The sequence below is a fragment of the Phasianus colchicus genome, chromosome 1 (genome assembly GCF_987193195.1).
Source record: "Phasianus colchicus chromosome 1, bPhaCol1.hap1.1, whole genome shotgun sequence".
Lineage (NCBI taxonomy): Eukaryota > Metazoa > Chordata > Aves > Galliformes > Phasianidae > Phasianus > Phasianus colchicus.
Window position 1 is genome coordinate 50778683 of NC_143436.1, and position 20411 is coordinate 50799093.

General features: G+C 43.5%; 1 protein-coding gene across 1 annotated transcript; it reads right to left on the reverse strand.

The window, feature by feature from the left end:
- Positions 1–1563: 1563 nt before the first annotated feature.
- ADSL (adenylosuccinate lyase) lies at positions 1564–17338 on the reverse strand. Its single transcript, XM_031600227.2, has 13 exons — positions 17135–17338; positions 13517–13720; positions 12310–12354; positions 11453–11532; positions 9507–9678; positions 9303–9349; positions 8817–8907; positions 8017–8086; positions 6885–7032; positions 4981–5071; positions 4357–4446; positions 1995–2171; positions 1564–1707 (listed from the first exon to the last, which is right to left on the reverse strand). The coding sequence occupies exons 1-13, from the start codon at positions 17288–17290 to the stop codon at positions 1621–1623; spliced, it is 1458 nt and encodes a 485-aa protein (XP_031456087.1). The 5' UTR covers positions 17291–17338; the 3' UTR covers positions 1564–1620.
- Between the last annotated feature and the right edge of the window lie 3073 nt (positions 17339–20411).

Below are 20411 nucleotides of genomic sequence, written 5' to 3' on the forward strand. Positions count from 1 at the left end.
AACATCTAACCTCCATCTCCCCTCTTTTAGTTTAATGCCATTTGCCCCTGCCCTGTCGCTGTCAGACAACATAAAACGTTGGTCCCCCAACTGCCTGTATGCTCCTTCCAAGTGCTGGAAGGCCACAGCGAGGTCTCCCTGCAGCCTTCTCTTCTCCATGCTGAACAAGCCCAGCTCCCTCAGCCTGTCCTCACAGGAGAGATGCTCCAGCCCTCTGAGCATCCCATGGCCCCCTCTGCACTGACTCCAACAGCCCCACATCACTGTGGTGCTGAGCCCCAGGCCCGGATGCAGCCCCATGAGAGCAGACCATCCCCTCCCTGTCCCCGCTGCCATCTCCCTTTACCCACAGCCCAGGATACAGCGTTCAATTGAAGTCAGCCCCTTTCTAAACAGATGGCTAATTAAATGTTAATAGCACAAACAGGCAAAATATTTTAGGCACCATAAAACTTAACCAGTGTTTACGCCTTACTCTAGAGGCAGCTGGATGAGAGGCGGTCGTGGCCTGAAGCTTCCCACTTCTCCAGATACTTAATATAGCCGAGTCTCTTTACAACAATGTTACTGCATTTTGAAATCCTCTTCAAGTAATCATGGCCTAAAGGAGGAGAGCAGGTAGCTGCTTTCAGTTTATTCTGTTTTCTGTAGTTTTCTTCAGCCATAACATTTCAAGAAGAATCTAGTAATATTTAACACAATATCTCTGAGAACCAGGAAAAATAACAAAGGTAAGAAGGAGCCTTTAAGGAAGAAGAGGTAAGGAACTCATTCCAGTTTAAGTCAGAGGGAGATAAGTTTGGTCCAGTACTGAATGCCCAATAAGGCACAGATGCTATAAGCAGAATATTGAAGGTCAGAAATAAGACCAAAGATCTCTTGAATTTCTCTGGCATTCAGTGAATTCCCACATTGTTTTTCTTATCAGACAAGACTTACTTGCAGCAGAGAATGACTTGCATTTGCCAGAGCCTACATACAGTTCACAAGCAAGCACCTACAGCCAAGGACCTGGAAAAGTAAATCACAAAGGCTGGTTCCTAATATACGCTTGTAAACAAGCTTATGAGAAGGTACAATATTAGGACAGTTAGACATCACTGAAAGACCACCACAGTTAGTTGCAGCCCAGAAATTCCATGGCTTCTCCCTTTCAAATCATTTTTGCCTGTTTGCTCCCCAAATTACAGTACTCTGAAAGCAAGGACAGTCTCACAGAATTCTTTGAACTACCTGTGGAGAAAGCTTAAGAGAAGATGAATAAGAAGGGAGTGGGCTCAGCTCCCCTTGTCCTTGGCTCTGCAGCAAGTCACACATGAATGTCAGGCAGCACCAGACCCTGCTCTTTAAACAGCTGGCAGTGCTCTAAAAGGGGTCATCAAAAGGCACGGTGATAAAGCAGCCTTGTCACCACTGATTGTTTCTCAGTAACTACACAATGGATGGAGTCTTGATTAAAGAGTGAGTAAAGAATTGAAAAGCCCATCTGCAATCAAAGTGGTGTAGGCTCTGAGGGTTAAACATACTGTAGACAACCAAAATAACACGACAGCACAAGAAGACTTGGTTCAATAAGGCTTTTTTTATTTTCCTGTACCCGGAGGCCTTTGCTGAATATGCCTAAAGTGTCAGCTCAATTTTCCCACCCATCTTGCTTTGGTATGGAATCAGTGCTGGTCGAACCTCCTCCTTCAGGAACTTTGCCACCTGTTTAAGAAAAGGGAAAAAGAAAGTAGAAGAAAGATGTTCCCTTCTCTTCCCTATTCAGACCTGCTTGCCCCACTGGGATCTGTTTCACAGAGGCACTAAGCATCAGGTACATCCAGGATCATGAGTGAAGCCCATAGGACAGAAAGACAAGGCAGTCAAATGAAACAAGGTAAATGTGTGTCTGCCACAGTAGTAGGAACAGAGGTATGAAATATGAGTACACAGGATGCAGGATTAAAAAAAAATAATTGCATAACAACACCTAAAACCTGTAGCCTCTTTACCTGCTGAGGAGCACGTCCAATGAAGGAGGAAGGATCCAAAAGGCTGTCAAGGTGTTCATGGATGGGGCTGAAGTAAGGATCAGCACGGACACGGGCAATGAAGTCATTATCACCCCCTTCCTGTTTCACAACAGCAGCTGCTTGCTGGGAGAGAACACGGATCTTCTCATGGCAATCCTGCAGGAGCAGGGAGAAGAGGAGGAAAAAGGAAAACATTCAGTCCCTTGTTACTCACTCTCACATTTATCCTGCTCCCAGCAGGAGGGGAAACATCAAAGCATACTACATTGGACAGCACACAAATGAGACAGCTTAGACTGTAGTATCTCATATCAGTGTAGGAAAACAAGATTTTCCTGATCCTCCTACATCTCCACACTTTGAGGCTAAAGAAGTCCGAATGATATGCATGTTCCCTGTTCAACCACCCCACCAGCTTACGGCAGTAGAACCCTTCACACTTTCTCAGACTCTCCACATACCCTTAGGATTCACTATGGAATTTGCTTTCCCAGTTGTTCCATTCCCTACTTGCACAGTTTTTTCTGAAGACAGACTCTAATAGCTGTTCCCAAAATATTCTATGAACTATAATGGAGGAATTCCTTATTCACAAATAGTCATCCCTGGCATGGAACATCTTGAGAGAATAACAATCTACAAACTTGGAGAAAAAAAAAAAGAAAAGAAGAAAAGAGAAGCTGTCCAACTTAATCAGCAGTGAACTATGTAAACCATGGCTTACAAAAGGACAAACAGATTGAAGGGAAAAAAGCACACAAATCCGAGGGCCTTAAGACATCCTTTGCTAGAGAATCTTCATATGGAATTAAGACTGACAGAAGTCCTAATTGCTTTAAAAGATTTCCTCCACCTTTGACTTCCTGTGAAATCCATCTGTAAAAACAAAGAAACCCAAATGCCATTGAGGACCACCCACAAGATCAGATGCTGTCATGCTGGCACTAAAATATTTATGTGATTGCATTTATAGTCAAGCAGGAATCTTCTCAAATGCATTATCCTTGAGCAATCTTGGTTTAGAAGGAAAATGATGTCCTATTCCTCGTTTCCTCTATTCAAAGGCCATCATGCTCCAGCACTGACATGCTTCAGGCAAACAGAGCTGTTTAGGATGTTTAGGTGGAGGGAGCTGTTCAGTAGTGAGGAAGGCAAGTGAGTTTTTACACTATGAGGTAGGAAAGCCTCAGATCTGTCTTCAGAAAATTTTGTTGTTACAGTTTTCAGCACATAAAAACAGAACATATTGTGAAAAAGAACAGCTTTTCTAAGTGTATTCAACTCTAAAGATCTGTTATTAAAGAGCACCAGAAAGAAGGTAAGCCAATAACAAACACAAATGAAATTAGCTTTTCAATCTAATTAAATAGACTGTTTAGGTCTATACAGGATGCTTTAGAAAGAGAACCAGCTGAAAAGATAAGAAAACTTTTACACAGAATATGAACCTTAATATGTTTAATTAGGAAGCTGACTGATGGACACAGTGACAAACATCACAGACACAAAGACAGGAAAAAGGATGTTTCATAACTGGGTGAGCTGCCAGAAGTGCTCCAGAGAGTCACAACCACTGATTCTACTCAAAGGCTCTAGGAAACCTTTCTGTTTTTACTATATTGCAAGTTTCATTTCATCTTTTATGGGAAACAATTACTGAAGGAAATGTTACAGTCTAAAGGTGAGAGAAAATAAGCTAGTTTTGTAGGATGTAAATTTTATTACCAGTTTCAAACCGAACTTTGAAATTAAATGATAAGGAACTATAATCTAACTGTGTCTGAACCTATTTGCTAAGAAAAACATTTCTTATTTCTGATTTCAATTTGCTTGGACATAGAAAACTGAATGAAGGACCATAAACAATAAAAGCAATAAAAGGCAATATACTGAACTAAGGAAGTGTGATACAAGAACAAATGGTTTGGGCTTACTTGCACTGATTCATTCCTTTAATTTATAAAGGTACCCCACTGCCAACATGCTCCATTTGAAGAAGCCTGGCCTGTGTTCCAAGTTCCCTCAAACATTTACAGAAGGAAAGTGCCTGCTAGTATCTCACGTAATAAAAATAAATAGGTCTCTCTGCCCTCCAGCACAGACAGCCAGATTAGCTCAAACACACAGCGTTCCTAACAGTAAATAAGGATCTCTACAACTGCTCTCTCCTCAGAGAACAGAGTCTGGCTTTGCAGCACAGGTGTAATATTAATAACTCTGCGGGAGTAAGGGGAGAACAAAGAAAGGGAAGATGTTCAGGAAGACAAAAAAAGAGCAGCTCCTGTTTGTTAAGAGTGAGACATCTGGCAGTGAACAAAGGTATTTTGGAATTCATCTGTACCTGACGATTGCCCCCTGCTTTCACCATGGCCATGATGATATTCTCTGTGGCCATGAATGGCAGCTCCTGCCGGATCCTCCTGTCAATCACCTTCAAACAAAGACAGCACAGTTACAGGAATTCTGTAGGCAGCTGGGACTCCTGGTGAGCTTTTTCTCTCTCTCTAAATCCCCAGGAAAGACAATTTCTCTTTTTGATTTTAGCTCTGGAAATCTAGGTACAAAGCTACTAGCTTGAAACTATACTTTGGAATGTTACAGTGGAAAGGATGTACAATGAGGTTGTTGTTATGCTGTTGTTTTTTAAAACCTGTGGGTAATTTACAGGGCTGTATGAGACCTGCGTTGACAGTCACTTTTGATGGTAAATTCTACAGGTTCATGGTGCAGTTCAGATAGAAGTGCCCCTTTTTAAGAAGTTTGGCTTCAACAAGTACCACTGTGTGTCCATACTGCAAGCAGTGAGAACACAAAGCAAAATTCAGAAACTGTTTGAACAGACAGAAATACAATCTTTGGGAAGATTTGCTATTTCTCTCTGCCCTCCTTCCTCCCCCCCTCCCTTTCTGGCACAGTTGCAGTATCATCAAAGATGCAACTCTGCATATAATATCTAATTATTTACCTTTGGATATATTACGAGTCCCTCGGAGATGTTCTGCAGTGTACTCAGGATGATATCAGCTGTGAGAAAAGCCTCAGCCAGGCACACACGCCTATGAACACAGGTACCCAAGGGTCCCAGTTAGCAATAAAGGTCACCTTCAAGTCTACCACAAGTTCAGCTCTCCAGTTTCTGCAAATGTCTCCAGATAGCATTACGGAGGCCCTAATGCTTGAATTGTTCTCCTTATGGGTGCTTCTTGCTGCTTAAAGGTCAGAAACAGGAAAGCTAAATAAGAGCTGCCCATCTTGAGAGCTACTACTGTGAGAAGGGAGCTGCTGGGTCACTAGGGAAAGGGATGAGAAAGCACAGAGGCGCACACAGAAAGCTCTGAGATAATTCAATGGTAACACAGCTAGAAAAGAGGGCAGCAATTTACAGAGCCAGCAACCACATGAGACTACCTATCTTCCCTGAGGTGCTCTGCACTGCCTCATCTACTGATCCTGCCCTCCAGCAGGAAGACTTGCTGAATGCTCATTCTGTGCCTGGCTGTGCTCAGCAGGGAACTTTCAAAGTGGTCCATGTGTGTGGTGGGGGCTTCCTCTAAGAGATCAGCTCCTGATCACTCAGGAGGATCCTGACAAAAAAAAGGAGTAAAAAAGGAGAGGGGGGAAAGGAAAGCAATATCGGGCACTAAGCTGCATCAGGCAAAGGGCTCTGGGTCACAGCACAGACTCACCCTACTGTGACAGCAGTACCTGATCCATTCTCAACTGTGATCTTTTAAAAAGACACTTGCACTTCAGTCCTGTGCTATGTTTAAGGTTCCCAATTCTATCACACAGTTTCGAAAAGGTTGCTCTGTCTGCTGTTTCACAGGTCATTCATTTGCCTTTTCTCTGTCCTGCCCTCCCTTCAAACCACTTCAGCTCTGACAACAAAAGTCCAAGGCACAGAGTTTTCTATATCAAGTATGGAATGAACAAATGACCCTTTATATTAAATGAAGTGAAAATAAATGGGAAACATTCCAGTATTATTTCTACGCTTGGCAGCTACTGGGAAATGAAACCACCGTATCAACCAGCATCCAACCTCTTAATTGTTGTATTTTATGCTGTCTATGCAGCTCGTTCCCTAGCAAGACAGGTAATATTAGCAGCTGTGGAGTCCTCTTAGAAAAATACATTCAAAGGAAGAAGACTATTTTGAAATACCAAAGGTAAATATAAACTTTATGCAAATTTAATACTAACTGCTAGATGAATGAACTGAATGCAATTGCTACTATTTAATTAATTATAGATAACTTTGGTTCATCTCAAAATAGTCATAATGAAGAATCACAAAACAAAAACATTGCTCAGCAAACTTTGCTAGAAGATGTGCACAGGATTCTATAAGATTGCTTAATAATGGTTTGTGCTTGCTCTTTAGGATCTAAATTACTTCTTTTAAAGCACACTTCACAGAGAGATGAAAATAAGTTTCTTTAGATTGGTTGGAGGGTGCAGGGATTACAAAGAAACTGTTGCATCATTCAACATTGTGAATGGAGAAGAGTAGGGTCAAAAGCTGTGTTCAAAACAGGAATGAAAACTAATTTGCAAAATGTGAGATGTGATATGCTTTAACAGTACATACTTAAACCAGAAGACTACCAGATCAATTAATCACCTGTGTTTTCTGCAGCCTTCTTCTCAATGTTGGATTGCTGTGCAAAAAGATCTTGACTGTTATAGAAAACTAACAATTTTCATCTGATCTTTGAGAGAAAACCACTTTGTAGTCTCTAGATTTTATCAAGTCTGCTTTTCACCAAACCTGTGGTTTTAGCATAAAAATAGTCCATTCCAAACATATCAAAGGAGCTTCCTGCACAAGATATTCTCAAGTTGCTGCACTGCATGTAGTACACAAACCTGTTAGCACTGTCATCCAACGTTCGCTCAAACCACTGCACAGAAGCTGTTTGGAGGGGATCCAGGACCAGAGTCATCAGGTGCCGAGCCAGGCTGCAGCACCGCTCTGAGCGCATTGGATTCCTCTTGTAAGGCATAGCACTTGAACCTGTGGAAGGAGAGAGAGTGATGGGAATGGAGCAACAGAGATGGTGCACTCAGGAAGATGCAGGTCCTGCCCCGGATAAGTAAAGTCAAGAGATGGTTCCTAACATGCTAAAGCCTCAAAATATGATAGTTTTCTGAGGACAAAATGCGATAAAGAGAGTGACAACATCACACTTCTTCAGATTAGAAACATCTAAATGTGGTGGGGAAAAAAGTGAGAAGACATGTTGCCATTGTACAAAACAGCAGAAGCACTACCACATGAAAGGAACAGATGGACGTCAGTTCTAGTGCAGTACTTAGCACCATCTCTCTAGGATCATGAGAGCATTGTCTTTCAGAGCCAGATAGCTATACTGATGCCTTTTGCTCTAGTGAAACCAAGCATAAGATGTAGAACAGTACTAATAACAGACAGGGATATGGCTTAAACTGCTGACTCAATCCTATGGAAATATTCAGGGTGCCTGAGGTTTCTTCTAGCCAAGATCCAAAATTATGCTTCCTTCTCTCTCTTTTTTTTTTAAACAAACATTAGAAACACGTAATTGGTATTCTTCTGGAAAGGGTTTTACTGTTCTATATTTGTCTGTGTATAAACAGGCAACAAAACATGCTGAGTCAAGCTGAAAAACTGCAGTTCCTGTTAGCTTCATGAGGAATGGAGAAAACTGAGATCTCCTCAGACCCATGTTGTCTTCTGTGGGCAATGAGGAATACATGACTGCTTCTTCTCTCCCCAAAACCCAGAAAGTGAAGAATACAAACATTAAAATCAGATTAATTATTTAATATCCAGAAGTCTTTGGTTGTTTTCTTTTTTTCTTCTTTTTTTTTTTTAATAGTTCAATATACTAAAAACATTATACCCCAGTTAATTTAAAACAACTTTTCTCAGTGACATTTCTAAGTTTGCTTAAAAGGCTGCAGCAGCATAAATGAAAAGGTCCATACACTGTCCCAAGAAATGTCAACCATTCCTCACCAATCTGGTCTTTCTCAAAAGGCTCTTCTATCTCCTTCAGGTTGGCCAAGAGACGAATGTCAGTACAAATCTAGAAAAAAGCCCAAAAAATTAACAAACAGAACCAAACCAACACACGTCTCCTGTCAGTCTTTGTGTAGAATTGTTTGCATTTGTGTCCAAGATGAGAATTTGGGAGACAATGAAGAACTGCCACTACAATCATGCTTCCTGACCTAAAAATCCCAAAGTCAAGAAAGCATCAGCAAAAAAGTCCCTCCACTGTATTAGAATACAACAGGACCCCAAAGCAGGTCCAATGTTTGCATGGAATGGTAAAGATCAGGAAGAAACACTGAAAAAGCATAACAGAAGTACAGTGGTTAGTAAACACAGATAACGACTGCTTACTGAACCAGCCAGCTTGCAGAACTAAACCAGAATGCCACAGATGATTCTAGCCCAAGAGAAGGACCAGGGAGGGAACAGAGATAAATCAATCAAAAGAATCCACAAGGACGGACAGAATAACACTAATGTCAGAAATTAAACTGATGGGGAGAAAATAGTGAAATTTAAAAACCTCATATGCACTGAGAAAGACATTTACTCTACTTGGATCAATTTAGTACAGATTAGACTAATTCCTGGTCTTAAGATCTTTGATATCTGATGCCTAAGCATGCACCCAATGGTGATTTACATGATCTCAAAGAGGAGCTGAGCAACAAACACCAATTAATATTTCCCAAGGTAAGCATTCAGAATCACAAGCACCTTCTCTTGTCCTCCTTCCTGCTGTATATGCATACAGTGCTCACCTTGTGAACAGATGCCCCCAGACTGGCCAGTACAGACAGGACTTCAATATCCACCTTGCGACTGTAGGTCTGCCCTGTGACCATGTAAGATCTAAAAACAAGCACAGAAGCTGAATGCTCCAGACATTAAACTGGATGAGAAGACTGAGAGCAAGGTGCAACAACGGCTCTTGAAGTGGATGATAATGCCATCATTTTGCCCTGCTAATATGTTTGGATTCAGGCTGTCAGCTCTTTGGGTAGCATGCACAAGGAAAGAGAATGAAGCAGAGGAAAAGTGGACATCTGTGCTTTAAAGTGGCCTGGTTAGGGGATGGAGTTCTCTCCAGAGAGCTTCAAGTGGGAATGAAAGACCACAAGGGAAGGTAAAATCAACAGCAGTACAGATGTCAGTTTGGCAGTTGGTAGAGCCCGAGCCAACACGGAAAGCAAGAGTCAGACTTTGTTCACACCACATTTAGGTTACTAAGCATTCTTGTTACATACCGCTTAAATCCTGCCTTTGCAGTCACTAATCTGTCCAGCTCTTCAACCTCAGAGGGACAAAAAACAAAAACAAAACAAAAAGAGCCTCAGTATTCAATGACCCAAAAAGTATTAATGTCAGAATCTCCATGTGCCCCTAAAGAGAAAAGCACTCCAGACAGGAGAATATTTCAAGGTTGAAAGTCTGCTCTCTGGCTGACTTACTTTACTATGGTCTCCCTCAAAGAGCTGCAAGAAGCTGGCCTGAGTGCCAGTGGTGCCTTTCACACCCCGAAAACGCAGGTCGTCCCGAGCTCGCTCCAGGTTCTGCAGGTCCATGCACAAGTCCTGGATCCACAAGCAGCAGCGTTTCCCCACAGTGGTGAGTTGTGCAGGTCTGAAAACAACCGAGAACAGAACACAACTCCTTGGTGATTTACACAATAACTCCAAAAGGACCATCCTTAGCTGATGAGTCTACTGTTAAGATCTCTCTGACTCATCAGAGCAGGAGGTAAAGAGATCTGGTACATACGTATCACTAGTCAATTATACTAGAAAATAAGATTATTCTGTTCAGGAAAAAAAAAATAATAATATTGATGGCCTTTTTCCAGAACTCTGTCAAATGGAAAAGCCTCAGGTGACAAATAACATGAGGTGGAGGGTCCACTCCCAGGCTCATTATTTCTGCTCCCCGGCCACAGCTACCAGGATTCAGCAGCCAGCTTGGTGGGAGCAGTTCTGCTGGCAAATGGCACCCTCTAGGGGCCTGGCCAGGCAGGAGAAGGCAGAGAGCTGGGAGGAAAGCACAGTGAGTGCAGTACCACTACCACATGCCCTAGTTGCTGATGTCAAGGACACAGAAGGCCTCTACCGTTTTAAAGACTTCACAGATGAGCAAGGTGCTCCGATTAAGCTTGGGCACAGCAGAGATGATGTGGAAGCAGGGATGTGCGACCCAGGAGGAAACAGAGAAACTGTACAACAGTACAGGGATGGTGGTAGGAAAGCCAAAGCCTGTCTGGAGTTTAATCCAGTGTGGGGTATGAAAGGCAACAATAAAGAACTCTGCAAGTACATAAGCAGCAAGAGAAGCCAGGAAAAATGTGGACCTGCTCCTAAACAAGTCAGGGGGCCTTGCTGACACAGGACTGAAAAAGTCAAGGTACTTGTTGCCTTCTAATGTGGTTTTCACTAGTAGGACTTGCCTTGCATATACTTCTTGAATACTCCTTTGCACTCTTCTAAAATTCAGAGTGAAACAAAGACCAGGTATTACTTCTCTGAAAAGCTTTTGATAGAGAGGGACGAAGGACTGAAGCTGATTGACTGAACACACAGCACATACAGCAAGATTATTAATCAAGAGACCTGATCTGATGCTCCCACTCTCCTTTGGGAGTAATTTTAAAGAGACAAACATTGATTCTGTCATGATCTGTGTTTAATTTCCATGGGTCTGCTGTTCCTTGTCACCGGGATAGAAAATCCAAGCTTACAGTTTAAAGCCTCTGAAAGCAAATGATCTTCATGAAGTAGCAGATTACTTTCCCCAACAACAGACCAGTCCAAATCTTGCTGTATTTTGACTGAAGAACCTGCTTACAAGCAGTATTGCCAAGATTACTGCACAAAAAATGTAATTTTCCAGAGACAGAAAATGCCATTGTCTTGTTGAAAGGGAAACTCTTCCTTTTTTTTTTTTTTTTCATATAGGGATGTATGAAAACAGAGATCTTGTAGTCATCATCACTTGAGAAGAAAGCTTTAGCAGACTGAATAGCTGTAGTTTCCTTCCAATAACAAACTTTTCTAAGATGCAGTGGAATACAACTAATGGGAAAACAGGTATTAAGAATATCTGACAGGCTTACTGCAGTTCATAAATCACACCTTCTGAAACAACCCACAATTTACATCTATGTTAACAAGTTCCTTATGAAGCTCTGTTAAAACAACTGCTGACAGTATTCAAAGAAAAGTCCAATTTCCTGATGTGAGGCTGGTGACAGCAACACATTCCTTTTCTGAACCACCACCACCACCGTCTTAATGTTCAGCAATGCCAAATGCCACAGGTCAGAGAAGGGAGAAAGAAACAGTAGTAGCGGGTCAGTCTATCCAAGGCACAGCTGAACAAATGAAAGCAAAGGCTGATGGCTACTTACTGGTAGTGAGTGAAGCCCAAGGTAGGCAGGTCAGCATGTGCCTCAGCAAAGTCGGCCAGCCGGCTGATCACCCTTGCGAGCTGGTGGATGCAGGGAGGATGGTAAAGAGGTGGAATGAAAAAAGGGTGGGTTGGGAAAAAAAAAAAAAAAAGAACAAAAGCTGGCATGCTCAAGCATAACATTGTGAGAAAAAGGGGACAGAAACAAGCATACAGTCATTGAATATCTCTGTCTAATGGTACAGTATGGTGCACTTCATATTGTCAGGGCACACACACAATTTTTACTTGCTAAGAAATTCAAGCATGGGATGATGAAAGCAGCTGGTCTTTAGCTGAAGCTAGTCCAGTCCTCACACCCAACCCAAGCTGGTTTACCCCTGAGTATTTCATTCAGTCCTGGAACTGGTCAGAAATAAAGCTGCCTGGGATGTAATGGACACATCTGTAGTCCAGGGAAAACTGGGTGCCAAGACATTCAGGCCAGCTACAATCCAACTACACTGAACTGAGAAAGTTATATTACATGGCTTTTTTAATGCACTCCTAGTAATATAGTTACATGGCTGCCTATGCTCATCTTGAAAGCAATACAGTTGTTTTCTGAGACTGATACCTCTGACACATGTAAACTGCTAGTACCTAACAAAAAGTGCTTACAATTCCCATGATGAGCAGGGAAGCTTTAGGGAAAGACTTGAGAAAAAGGAAGATACTGCTCACTTGCTTAAGGATAACCTAAGCAGCCAGCTCCTCCTAGCTCCTCAGTGAGGCCTAGGAAAATCCAGGCTAAACATGTGCTATCCACAGAACATCAGCACTGCCCGCTTCTGAGACACTGCATAATCACCTTCTCACCTTGGGTAGCAGCAAGTTAAACCCATCTCGGAGGACAATCAGATCCTGAAAGAAGCAAAGAAAGAAGATTTGGGCCACATCTAACAACAAGCCATTCAGCCTGAGGGACCAGACAAGGACCTCTCTCAGCAAGAACACAGAAAATCAAATACTTTGCCTGCTCCAAAAGTCTCTTCTTAGAACAAGGCATCAGCTTTTATTCCTGTGCCTAAACACTGCAAGGAACTTGTTTATGACAAAAATGCTGGATCCATCATTGCTCCTACTACACTATCCATAGCAAATCATACTGGGCAGCAGAAGACCTATTTCCACTAACTGAGCATAAATGATTATTTGGAGATATGCACGATGCGCATGACAGATTAAGTCAATGAATCAAAGGAGAAAATGCTGGCACTTAGTAGGCTAAGGGTAGCAGAAGAGTGAGGTCTGATCAGACATCAGTCTCGCCTTTCCTCTTTTCAGACTCAAATACATACAGGTGCCAAATGACCTGGGAAAGAAGGTATTAGCTAAAAGCCAAAGAGATTTTCAAAGGAGTAAGGTACAAATAATCATGCAGCAGCTTTCTTGTAGGACAAAAGAGGATACCAAGTTGCAATGACTTAGATATCAGGGAGCAGCAATATGCAGAAGTCTTAATTTGGGCTCAGGTTCAGACAGGTTTTTCCTGATGTCTGACAGTTCTGCACAATGGGGGCATTTCCTTTTTTATTCAACACATTTATGCATTCTATTGAAAAGCTTTATCTACCCCGAACCAACGCAGGTGTCCCAAGCAAAAACTGAAAGCTCATGGGCTGCGTGTACCAAAAGTTGACTTATTTTGTAGGCCAGTGAACTCTTGTCCCACTGACGTAATTGACAGTTCATTTGTGTCTACATACATTTTCATTTGTGAATCTTATCTCCTTGAATGTTTAACATGCAAACAGAGCTCAGGGAACAGTAAATTTGCAGACAGATCTTGCTTCATATCAAAAGGGAGAAGCCAAAAGAGGAGCCGATCTTCCTAGGGTATCTAGGAAAAAGGGTACTCGAGTTCAACAGGAAGAGTAATAAAGATGTCTGAAAAAAAATAATCCATTGACTATTATTTTATAAGCAAAAAGATAAAGAGCTATTTATAAAGAACCGCTAAGTGAGAAACTACATCTATGTTTTGCCCAGCTCTGCAGGCAGGAAAATGAAAATCTTATATTACCGTGTTATCCCCTACGTAACAGGAAGTTGCTCCGAGGTGAATGATGGCTGCAGCTTTGGGACAGCAGTGAGCAAAGGTGTGAACGTGTGCCATCACATCATGGCGCAGCTTCTTCTCTTCTTCCGCTGCCATCTTGAAGTCAATGTTGTCCAGATTTGCTTCCATCTCCTTTATCTGCTCATCTGTGATGGGAAGCCCAAGTGACTGTGAAAGAGAAAGAACTTTTAGAGGCACCTCAAATTTGATACAGAAGCTGTTTAAATAATTTACTCCCATGTGACAGCTCATGGAAGCATGGCAATTGGGCACAGTCAGAAGTTGCAAGAGCAAATGCTGCTTCATTCTAGAGTTCTCCAAACTCTTCCAATAAGGCACTGTTCAAGCTTAGATGTTCTCCCTGGGCTTTCCTCAATCACAGAACATCCCTGTGTCAACTACAAACATTAGATATACAAAGATTAAAAAAGTAGCACACTTTTAACTTCCTTCAGTGAAATTTACCATTTGGGTAAAGAACAGCCCAGCTACCAGGTGACAAGACAGCTTGTGTCAGGAGGAGCTCTGGACCAAAATAACTCCAAGCATTTATGGTGTGCTTAGAACAACTGCTTAGAACATATGGAAAGCAAAGGCTGTCTGCACCTTTCCAAAAGCCCTAAAATTCATCTCAGCATGAAACTGGGATCTGGGAGAACTAATTCCCTGATCTGGAAGCATGAGATGAATACTCCTACTTCATCTTTTAAAATATTTGTTAAACTTTTTCTGGTAGCTGTTTTAAAAACAGTAAGATATTATCAATACTGGTATAAATCTTGCACAAGCTAATTAAGATGAGCACAATGTCTCTTTCTAATATGGTGAGTTTAAAAGTCCCACAATGAACTTAGCACTACTGCCTTTTCTATGTTAAAATGCTACTATTCTGCACAGCAGTAATTGCAATTCTCCAACCAGGAAGCTTTAATGATACAAAGCATTTCAAAAGCTTCTTCTACTCAGAATCAAATTGATTTAAAAAGTGTTTGCCATGTGGAATCTGGAATTAGAGAAAATAGCAAGTGAAGCAGATAAGTCTTCAGGGTCCTAATCAGATAATTAGCACCCAAACAACTTAAAATACCTTGCTGCAAGCGTAATGACACAAGCATGAATGTCCAGATGAGCAAGAGGTAGCAGCTGGCTCAGACTGCTGTCTCTGAGGTGCTCAGATACAGATCATAACTGCCTGGAAGCCCATAGACAAGACATCAGGCAACAGAGTCTTGTGCTAAGCTTAACAGCTCTTGCACTGTTCACATATCCATGAGCTGTTCTGAAAAGCTGAAGATGGTACATACTTGCTGGTAACCACAGAGGAAGAAATAATCCCCAAGAAAAGAGACTGTCACAGTGTCAATACAGGTAAGGTAGGTGTCCTCATGTGCCCACAAACATGACGTGATGCCTCTTCCCTATGACCTTCTGTCAATATTGACAGTCCCTCAGGGAGAAAGCAATCGGATGTCCTTCAAATCTGTCCACCTGAGAAAATTAAGTACCCAAGAGAGATCATGGGGGTTTCTCCAAAGTGCCATAAGTCAGTGATGGGCTTTCTGGGTTGTGCTTTTAAGGTGCAGTTCCTCTGAGGCTGTTCCAATACAGTGACGTGATGTTGTAACAGCTCCGATTGTTCACTCACTCCTACAGCAAGAGGCCAGAGCAAAGCAGATGTGTGATACAGAACATATCTGACAAACAGAATAAGAACACTGGGCTGCACATCTGACAAAGAACATGTAAGATAAATACTCCAAGAAGTAAATTTATAGGGAAAAGAAAAGAAAAAAAATGAGAACAACTGTAGGTGCTTACACTTAGAGAAAACATGAGATTCCACACGTGCAGAACACTTTACTGGTTGGGTCAAAGCTGTGGGATGTCTACTGGAAAGAAGAGCTCCATTAATTTTTTGCTTGTCTTTCAAACAACTGACTGTCAGGTCAGGAGCTCAAGGCTCAAATTAAAGAATAATGTATTAGTGGGAATATTGTAATACAAATGAATTTACATTAAAAACAACAACAAAAAAATTAGAGTTTGGAGACGGGTATGAACTCCCATGCTTTAGCTCTTAGCCTGAACTTCTACTAGCATTAACTAGGAGAAGATGAGTTGAAGAAGCTGTCTCCGCATGCTTCGCCGATTCTCCTCTTTCAAACTTCTGGCATCACTTGCTATGAGAAACAAAATGCAACCTGGAAAGATTTCCTGTTTAACCCAGTATCTAGTGACACAATCTTTCAGCTTTTTCACATATTCCAAGTGGGCACACTGAAAAATTTCTCCATTGAGTAGGGTGGGTATTGAAACCACATACCTCACTTTATCCTCCACCTAAAGCTTATAACTAAACCGTATGTTCTCTCTTTTGCTACTTCCCTGCAGCTTGCAGAAAACTTATTGTTAGGCTTTCCTAACGTTCTGATTTACTACAGCAAGGCTGCTAGGGTGACTGGGGAGGCAGGGCATAAACATCTTTGAAAGATAATTACTGGTGTAAATGTTGCCCACGGTTCATTCATTGCATTATTATTATTATTACTTTACTGCATGCAAAAAGAAATACTATGCATCCTTGATAACAACCTCAGGAAATCACTTCTGACTGCATCTATCACAACTGCCCACTGACAGAGCTAACAGGTGCAGAGGAGCTGGCTCTTTCAGGCCAGGACTGACTTCAGAAGGCAAACTCCTTTGGAATGAGGAGACAGATAAAAATAGTGGCATCCCTCCTCCCGCCTTGAAGAGGGTGCTTTAGAAACTGCACCGTCTGCCTCAGCTCTCTGGGAGCAAAGCTGAGGCGGCAATGGGAGGCAAAGCAAGGGGCAGGAGACACGGGAACCCCGAGCTCAAGGCCAGGGAGCAGACACCAAGAAGTTCTCACTGGTTCTTCCAGCAGCTTGCATCCTCCTGCCAGGTACGTCATGTTCAGCGCGTAATGCTTCACTGAGCGCAACGCAGCCGTAGCACAACAGCTCTAACGCGCTGCCTTTGGTGCAGAAGGAAAACCTCAGCGGCACTGAGCGCTGCTCGCCCATCCTCCGGCACAGCGCTTCCCTGCCCTCAGGCCAGCAGTGACAGCTTGGCCTCGAGCCCGCCTCGCCTCTGCACACCGCAACTTAAACGCACCTAGGCACGGTGTGAGAGCTGGCCCATCACAAAGCTTTTGCGCCTTTCTTTTATTTTCGGCAGCAACACGCCCGCCTTTTCACTGTTAATAGCGGGGGGCTGAGCGCTCCGCTCCCTCGGGGCCACGAGCCACCTCAGCCCACACCTGCGGCCGCCCAAAGCCGCGGGCGCGCAGGGCGACGGGGCAAAGCCCGCCGGGCCGCCGAGCGCAGCTCTTTCACAACGCGGGGAGCGGCAGGGCGGCGCGCGGCGATTGGCTGGGGCCGGCGGGACAGCGGCCTCGCGCCCACACGCCCCCTCGCAGCCCCCTGCAGCGGTCGCACTTCTCTGTACTTCGGGCGAGGCGAAGGGCTGCGCGGAGGTCACGTCGCCGCGCTCATCCCGCACGGCGCGGCACGGGACGAACGGACCGCAGTCCCAGCGACCGCGTCTCGGCGCCGTTACCTTCTCGGCCTGGGCGAGGTAGAGCCAGAGGCGGCGCCAGGTTCCGAACTTCTTCCTCTCGCTGAAGTTGAAGGCCATCTCGGCGCTGGCGTACCGCGACACCAGCGGAGAGCGGTAGCGGGCCAGCGGGTCCTCCTCGGCGCAGGGGGTCGCCATGACGGCGGGGCGGTGAAGGGGGGGAACGGGGCCGCGCGCCGCCGGCAGCGGGGGGATAAAGGGCGGGAGCCCCGCCTCGCCGCCAGGCCCCGCCCCCAACGCGGCGCCCCGGGTGGGTGGGAGGGACGGGGACACAGCGCCGCCTGTCGGGCGGAGGCCGCAGCGCGGGGAGCAAAGAAAACGCGCGGGAAGGCAGAGGATTAAATGCTTAGCAGCCAAACACATTTATTAGTCTTTTTCTTTTTTTTTTCTTTTTTTTTTCTTTTTTTTTCTTTCTTTTTTTTTTTTTCCAGGAACCCAAAAATATTTTGTAGTTATAATGTAAGCAACTGAGTTGCACATAATACAATCATATCTTTCAAAAAAAAAAAAAATTAAAATAAAAACGAAACAACGAAAAAAAAAGCTGTTTAAAAGCCCAAAAAAAAAAAAAAAAAAAAAAAACCTTCAGAAAACTTATATATGTATTACACCATCTCTCAGTTTCAATGAAATGACGACGACTTATTTCCTTATTACTCTTAACTTGTCACACTCCAATAAAACATCACCCTTTTTGTTTGCTTTTTCTTTTTCTTTTTTTTTTCCTTTTTTTTTTTTTTTTTTTTTTCTAAATCCAGCATGAGAAATACAGTACCTGCTATGGCAAAAATACACATAAAATGCAACATTTCAGCTTATTTGTACATTAGTAGAGTTTAAACATTTTATTGTTGTTGTTTTTTTTTTTTTTGTCTTTTTTTTTGTCTTTTTTTTTTTTTTTTTAAGTGAACCAGTGATTTTAAGTACCACTATACTAAAAGTAAAATAAAAATATAGGAAAGGAGGAGAAGGGGGGGGGCAGCCAGCCGTACAAGAGCACCTGCTAAAGTGCTGAGTTTCTGTGTCCATGGAGAACCCTTCGGAAGGAAGTGTGGTGCCTGGGGGGGTGTATGTGCAAATGGAGCGGCCCGGCCCTGGGTGGCTGACCCTGTGCCAACCCACCCCACTGCGTCCCCCTGCCCTGCCTCTGCTCTGTTACTGCACGTGGGGAAGGAGGGGAGAAGCAGAGCGACGGTGAGAGCTGAGCAAAGGAAGCTGTTTCAAGTATAAGAAAACAAAAAACAAAAACTCAAACACAACCAAAAACACTTATAGGTAACTTGCAAATAGCATCAATATACACAGCCACTATTCTTATTATTACGATGTCTGCTGCTGGGGGACAGTGTTTCAGGCAAGAGGACTGAGCTGTACCTTCCTGTTACCTAGTTATGTGCAAAGTAGAAAAGCTGCCTTTTCTCATCCAGCCAGTTCGGACATCACCGATTTCTGCTCTGCAACCTCCTCCCTTCATTCTGCCTTTTTTTCTCTCTTTCTCTGAAGAGAGGAAGGCGGCACTGCTTTGCTGACAAGACAGATGAAATGAACCTATTTCCCACTCCTCTCCACACACCTTCTCCCACAGCGAGGAGAAGCTCACCAGACACCTGATGCCCACTGTCAGCCAGTTTCCTGAACAGGTAGAAGGCATTGACCTTTGTAAACATAATCCCTTATGTTTGTGGAACTGAAAGCAGCATTTCGCATCTCCAGCCGAGCGGCGGAGACGAGGATAGATCAGAGCACTCCCACCGCTGCACCTCCTCCCTCCTTCTGGAAGATAACATTTGGTTACTTTGTTAGAAGGGTTTTTGTTTTGTTTTTGATTCTTTGGGGGAAATAGCTAACCTTGGGTTCGAAGTAAACACGGCAGAGTTGCCATCAGCAGTCGTGCTGCTGTTTGTTCTGTTTTCTGTCTGAGAAAGGAATAGCATCACGCAGCAGATGCTTTGCGTGCACCCGACAGAAATGCAAGATATGTGTATGGAAATGTCACGGGTGCACGTGCATCATTTCAGCTCCTTTCTCTGCAGAAGCACTGCATTTTGCCTCAAGGACTGGCAGAGATGGAGAGGATGGCACACTGCAAGAGCGGAGAGATGTCCCTAAGGCCATGGGGGGCAGCGCAGCGCAGAAAGAAGCAGGCAGTGTCAGACAGGAGGTTTCACAGATTCCATCTCAAAGGCCAGACTCTCAAAAGGCCCAAACGCACATCCCAGAGACGTGCATCCACGTGGTTGGAAAGCAGCGAGGCTCCCTGACTGCTGCAGGCCCCAGCCTGCCCTCACAGTGCGAGGGCTGCTCCCTCCAATCCTGTGTCCTACTGGCTTCTGGGTATTGTGGGCCGAGAGAGACACTGCTGAAAGTGTCACCGATAACACACTGATGTATCAATTTGGGGAAGGGAACGGGAAACCACTCTGATTTTGTTCACGGAGCAGCTAAGGTGGTAAGGTTCTCCATGTGACAGCCCTTCTCTACGACCGCAGACCACGGCCTCCCCTTCACAATGGCAAGAGATGTACCCACTTGAATGATGACATGAACAAAAGCTCTCTGAAAGGGAGGGAGAAGCACACAAAGTGATTCCAACCTGGAGATCCGGTGAAAGAAGCAGCAAGCTCAAGTACTTCAAGTTCAAAGGTTTATCCAGAAGTGTAACTAGAGACGTGTGACCTGCAGCAAAACTGGCGTAACCCTACAAGAGCAGCAGGAGGAAACTGGCATGAAGAGAGGATGAGGATGAGTAACTGAATCTCCATTAACTTCTGTTATTTAGGATCTGAGTGTCTAATGGCTTTATCACAGACAGTGTCATAGGTTCTCTCCCTCCACACAAGCAAAAGAAATGTAAAAAGAATGAACTGTCTTGCTGTAAAAACTCTTAATACTTCTATCAAGCTTTTAATCTTTAAAGCACATCACAAACATGTACTAGTTGATCCTCACAAAACCCCTGTGAGGTAGGTAAGTGTTGTTATCACCTCTGTTTTACAAATGAAAAAACAAAGGCAAAGAAGTTAAATGAGTCGCCCGCGGCCAAAGAGGGAAGAATAAGGGCCGATGTTACAATCCAGGAGTTTCAGGCTTCTGGTCCTGTGCCCAAAACCAATAGTCCGAACATTTTTCCAAAAAGGAGATAACAGATGGAAATAAAAACCCATTGAGCTTCGAAGAAAAGGTAAGATTTGAATGGTTACATGAGAAGGGGAAATGTACCACGAGGTATTTTTGTGAGTGAGTTTAAACTTCAGATTTT

Excerpts from the sequence above, each read along its gene's own strand:
- ADSL (XM_031600227.2), bottom strand. The coding sequence starts at position 17,290 with ATGGCGACCCCCTGCGCCGAGGAGGACCCGCTGGCCCGCTACCGCTCT. Across the intron at positions 12,355-13,516 it reads GTTACGTAGGGGATAACACG|GATCTGATTGTCCTCCGAGA; the intron begins GTAATATAAGAT and ends TGCTTCTTTCAG. Across the intron at positions 4,447-4,980 it reads GACTCGTAATATATCCAAAG|GTGATTGACAGGAGGATCCG; the intron begins GTAAATAATTAG and ends CTTTGTTTGAAG.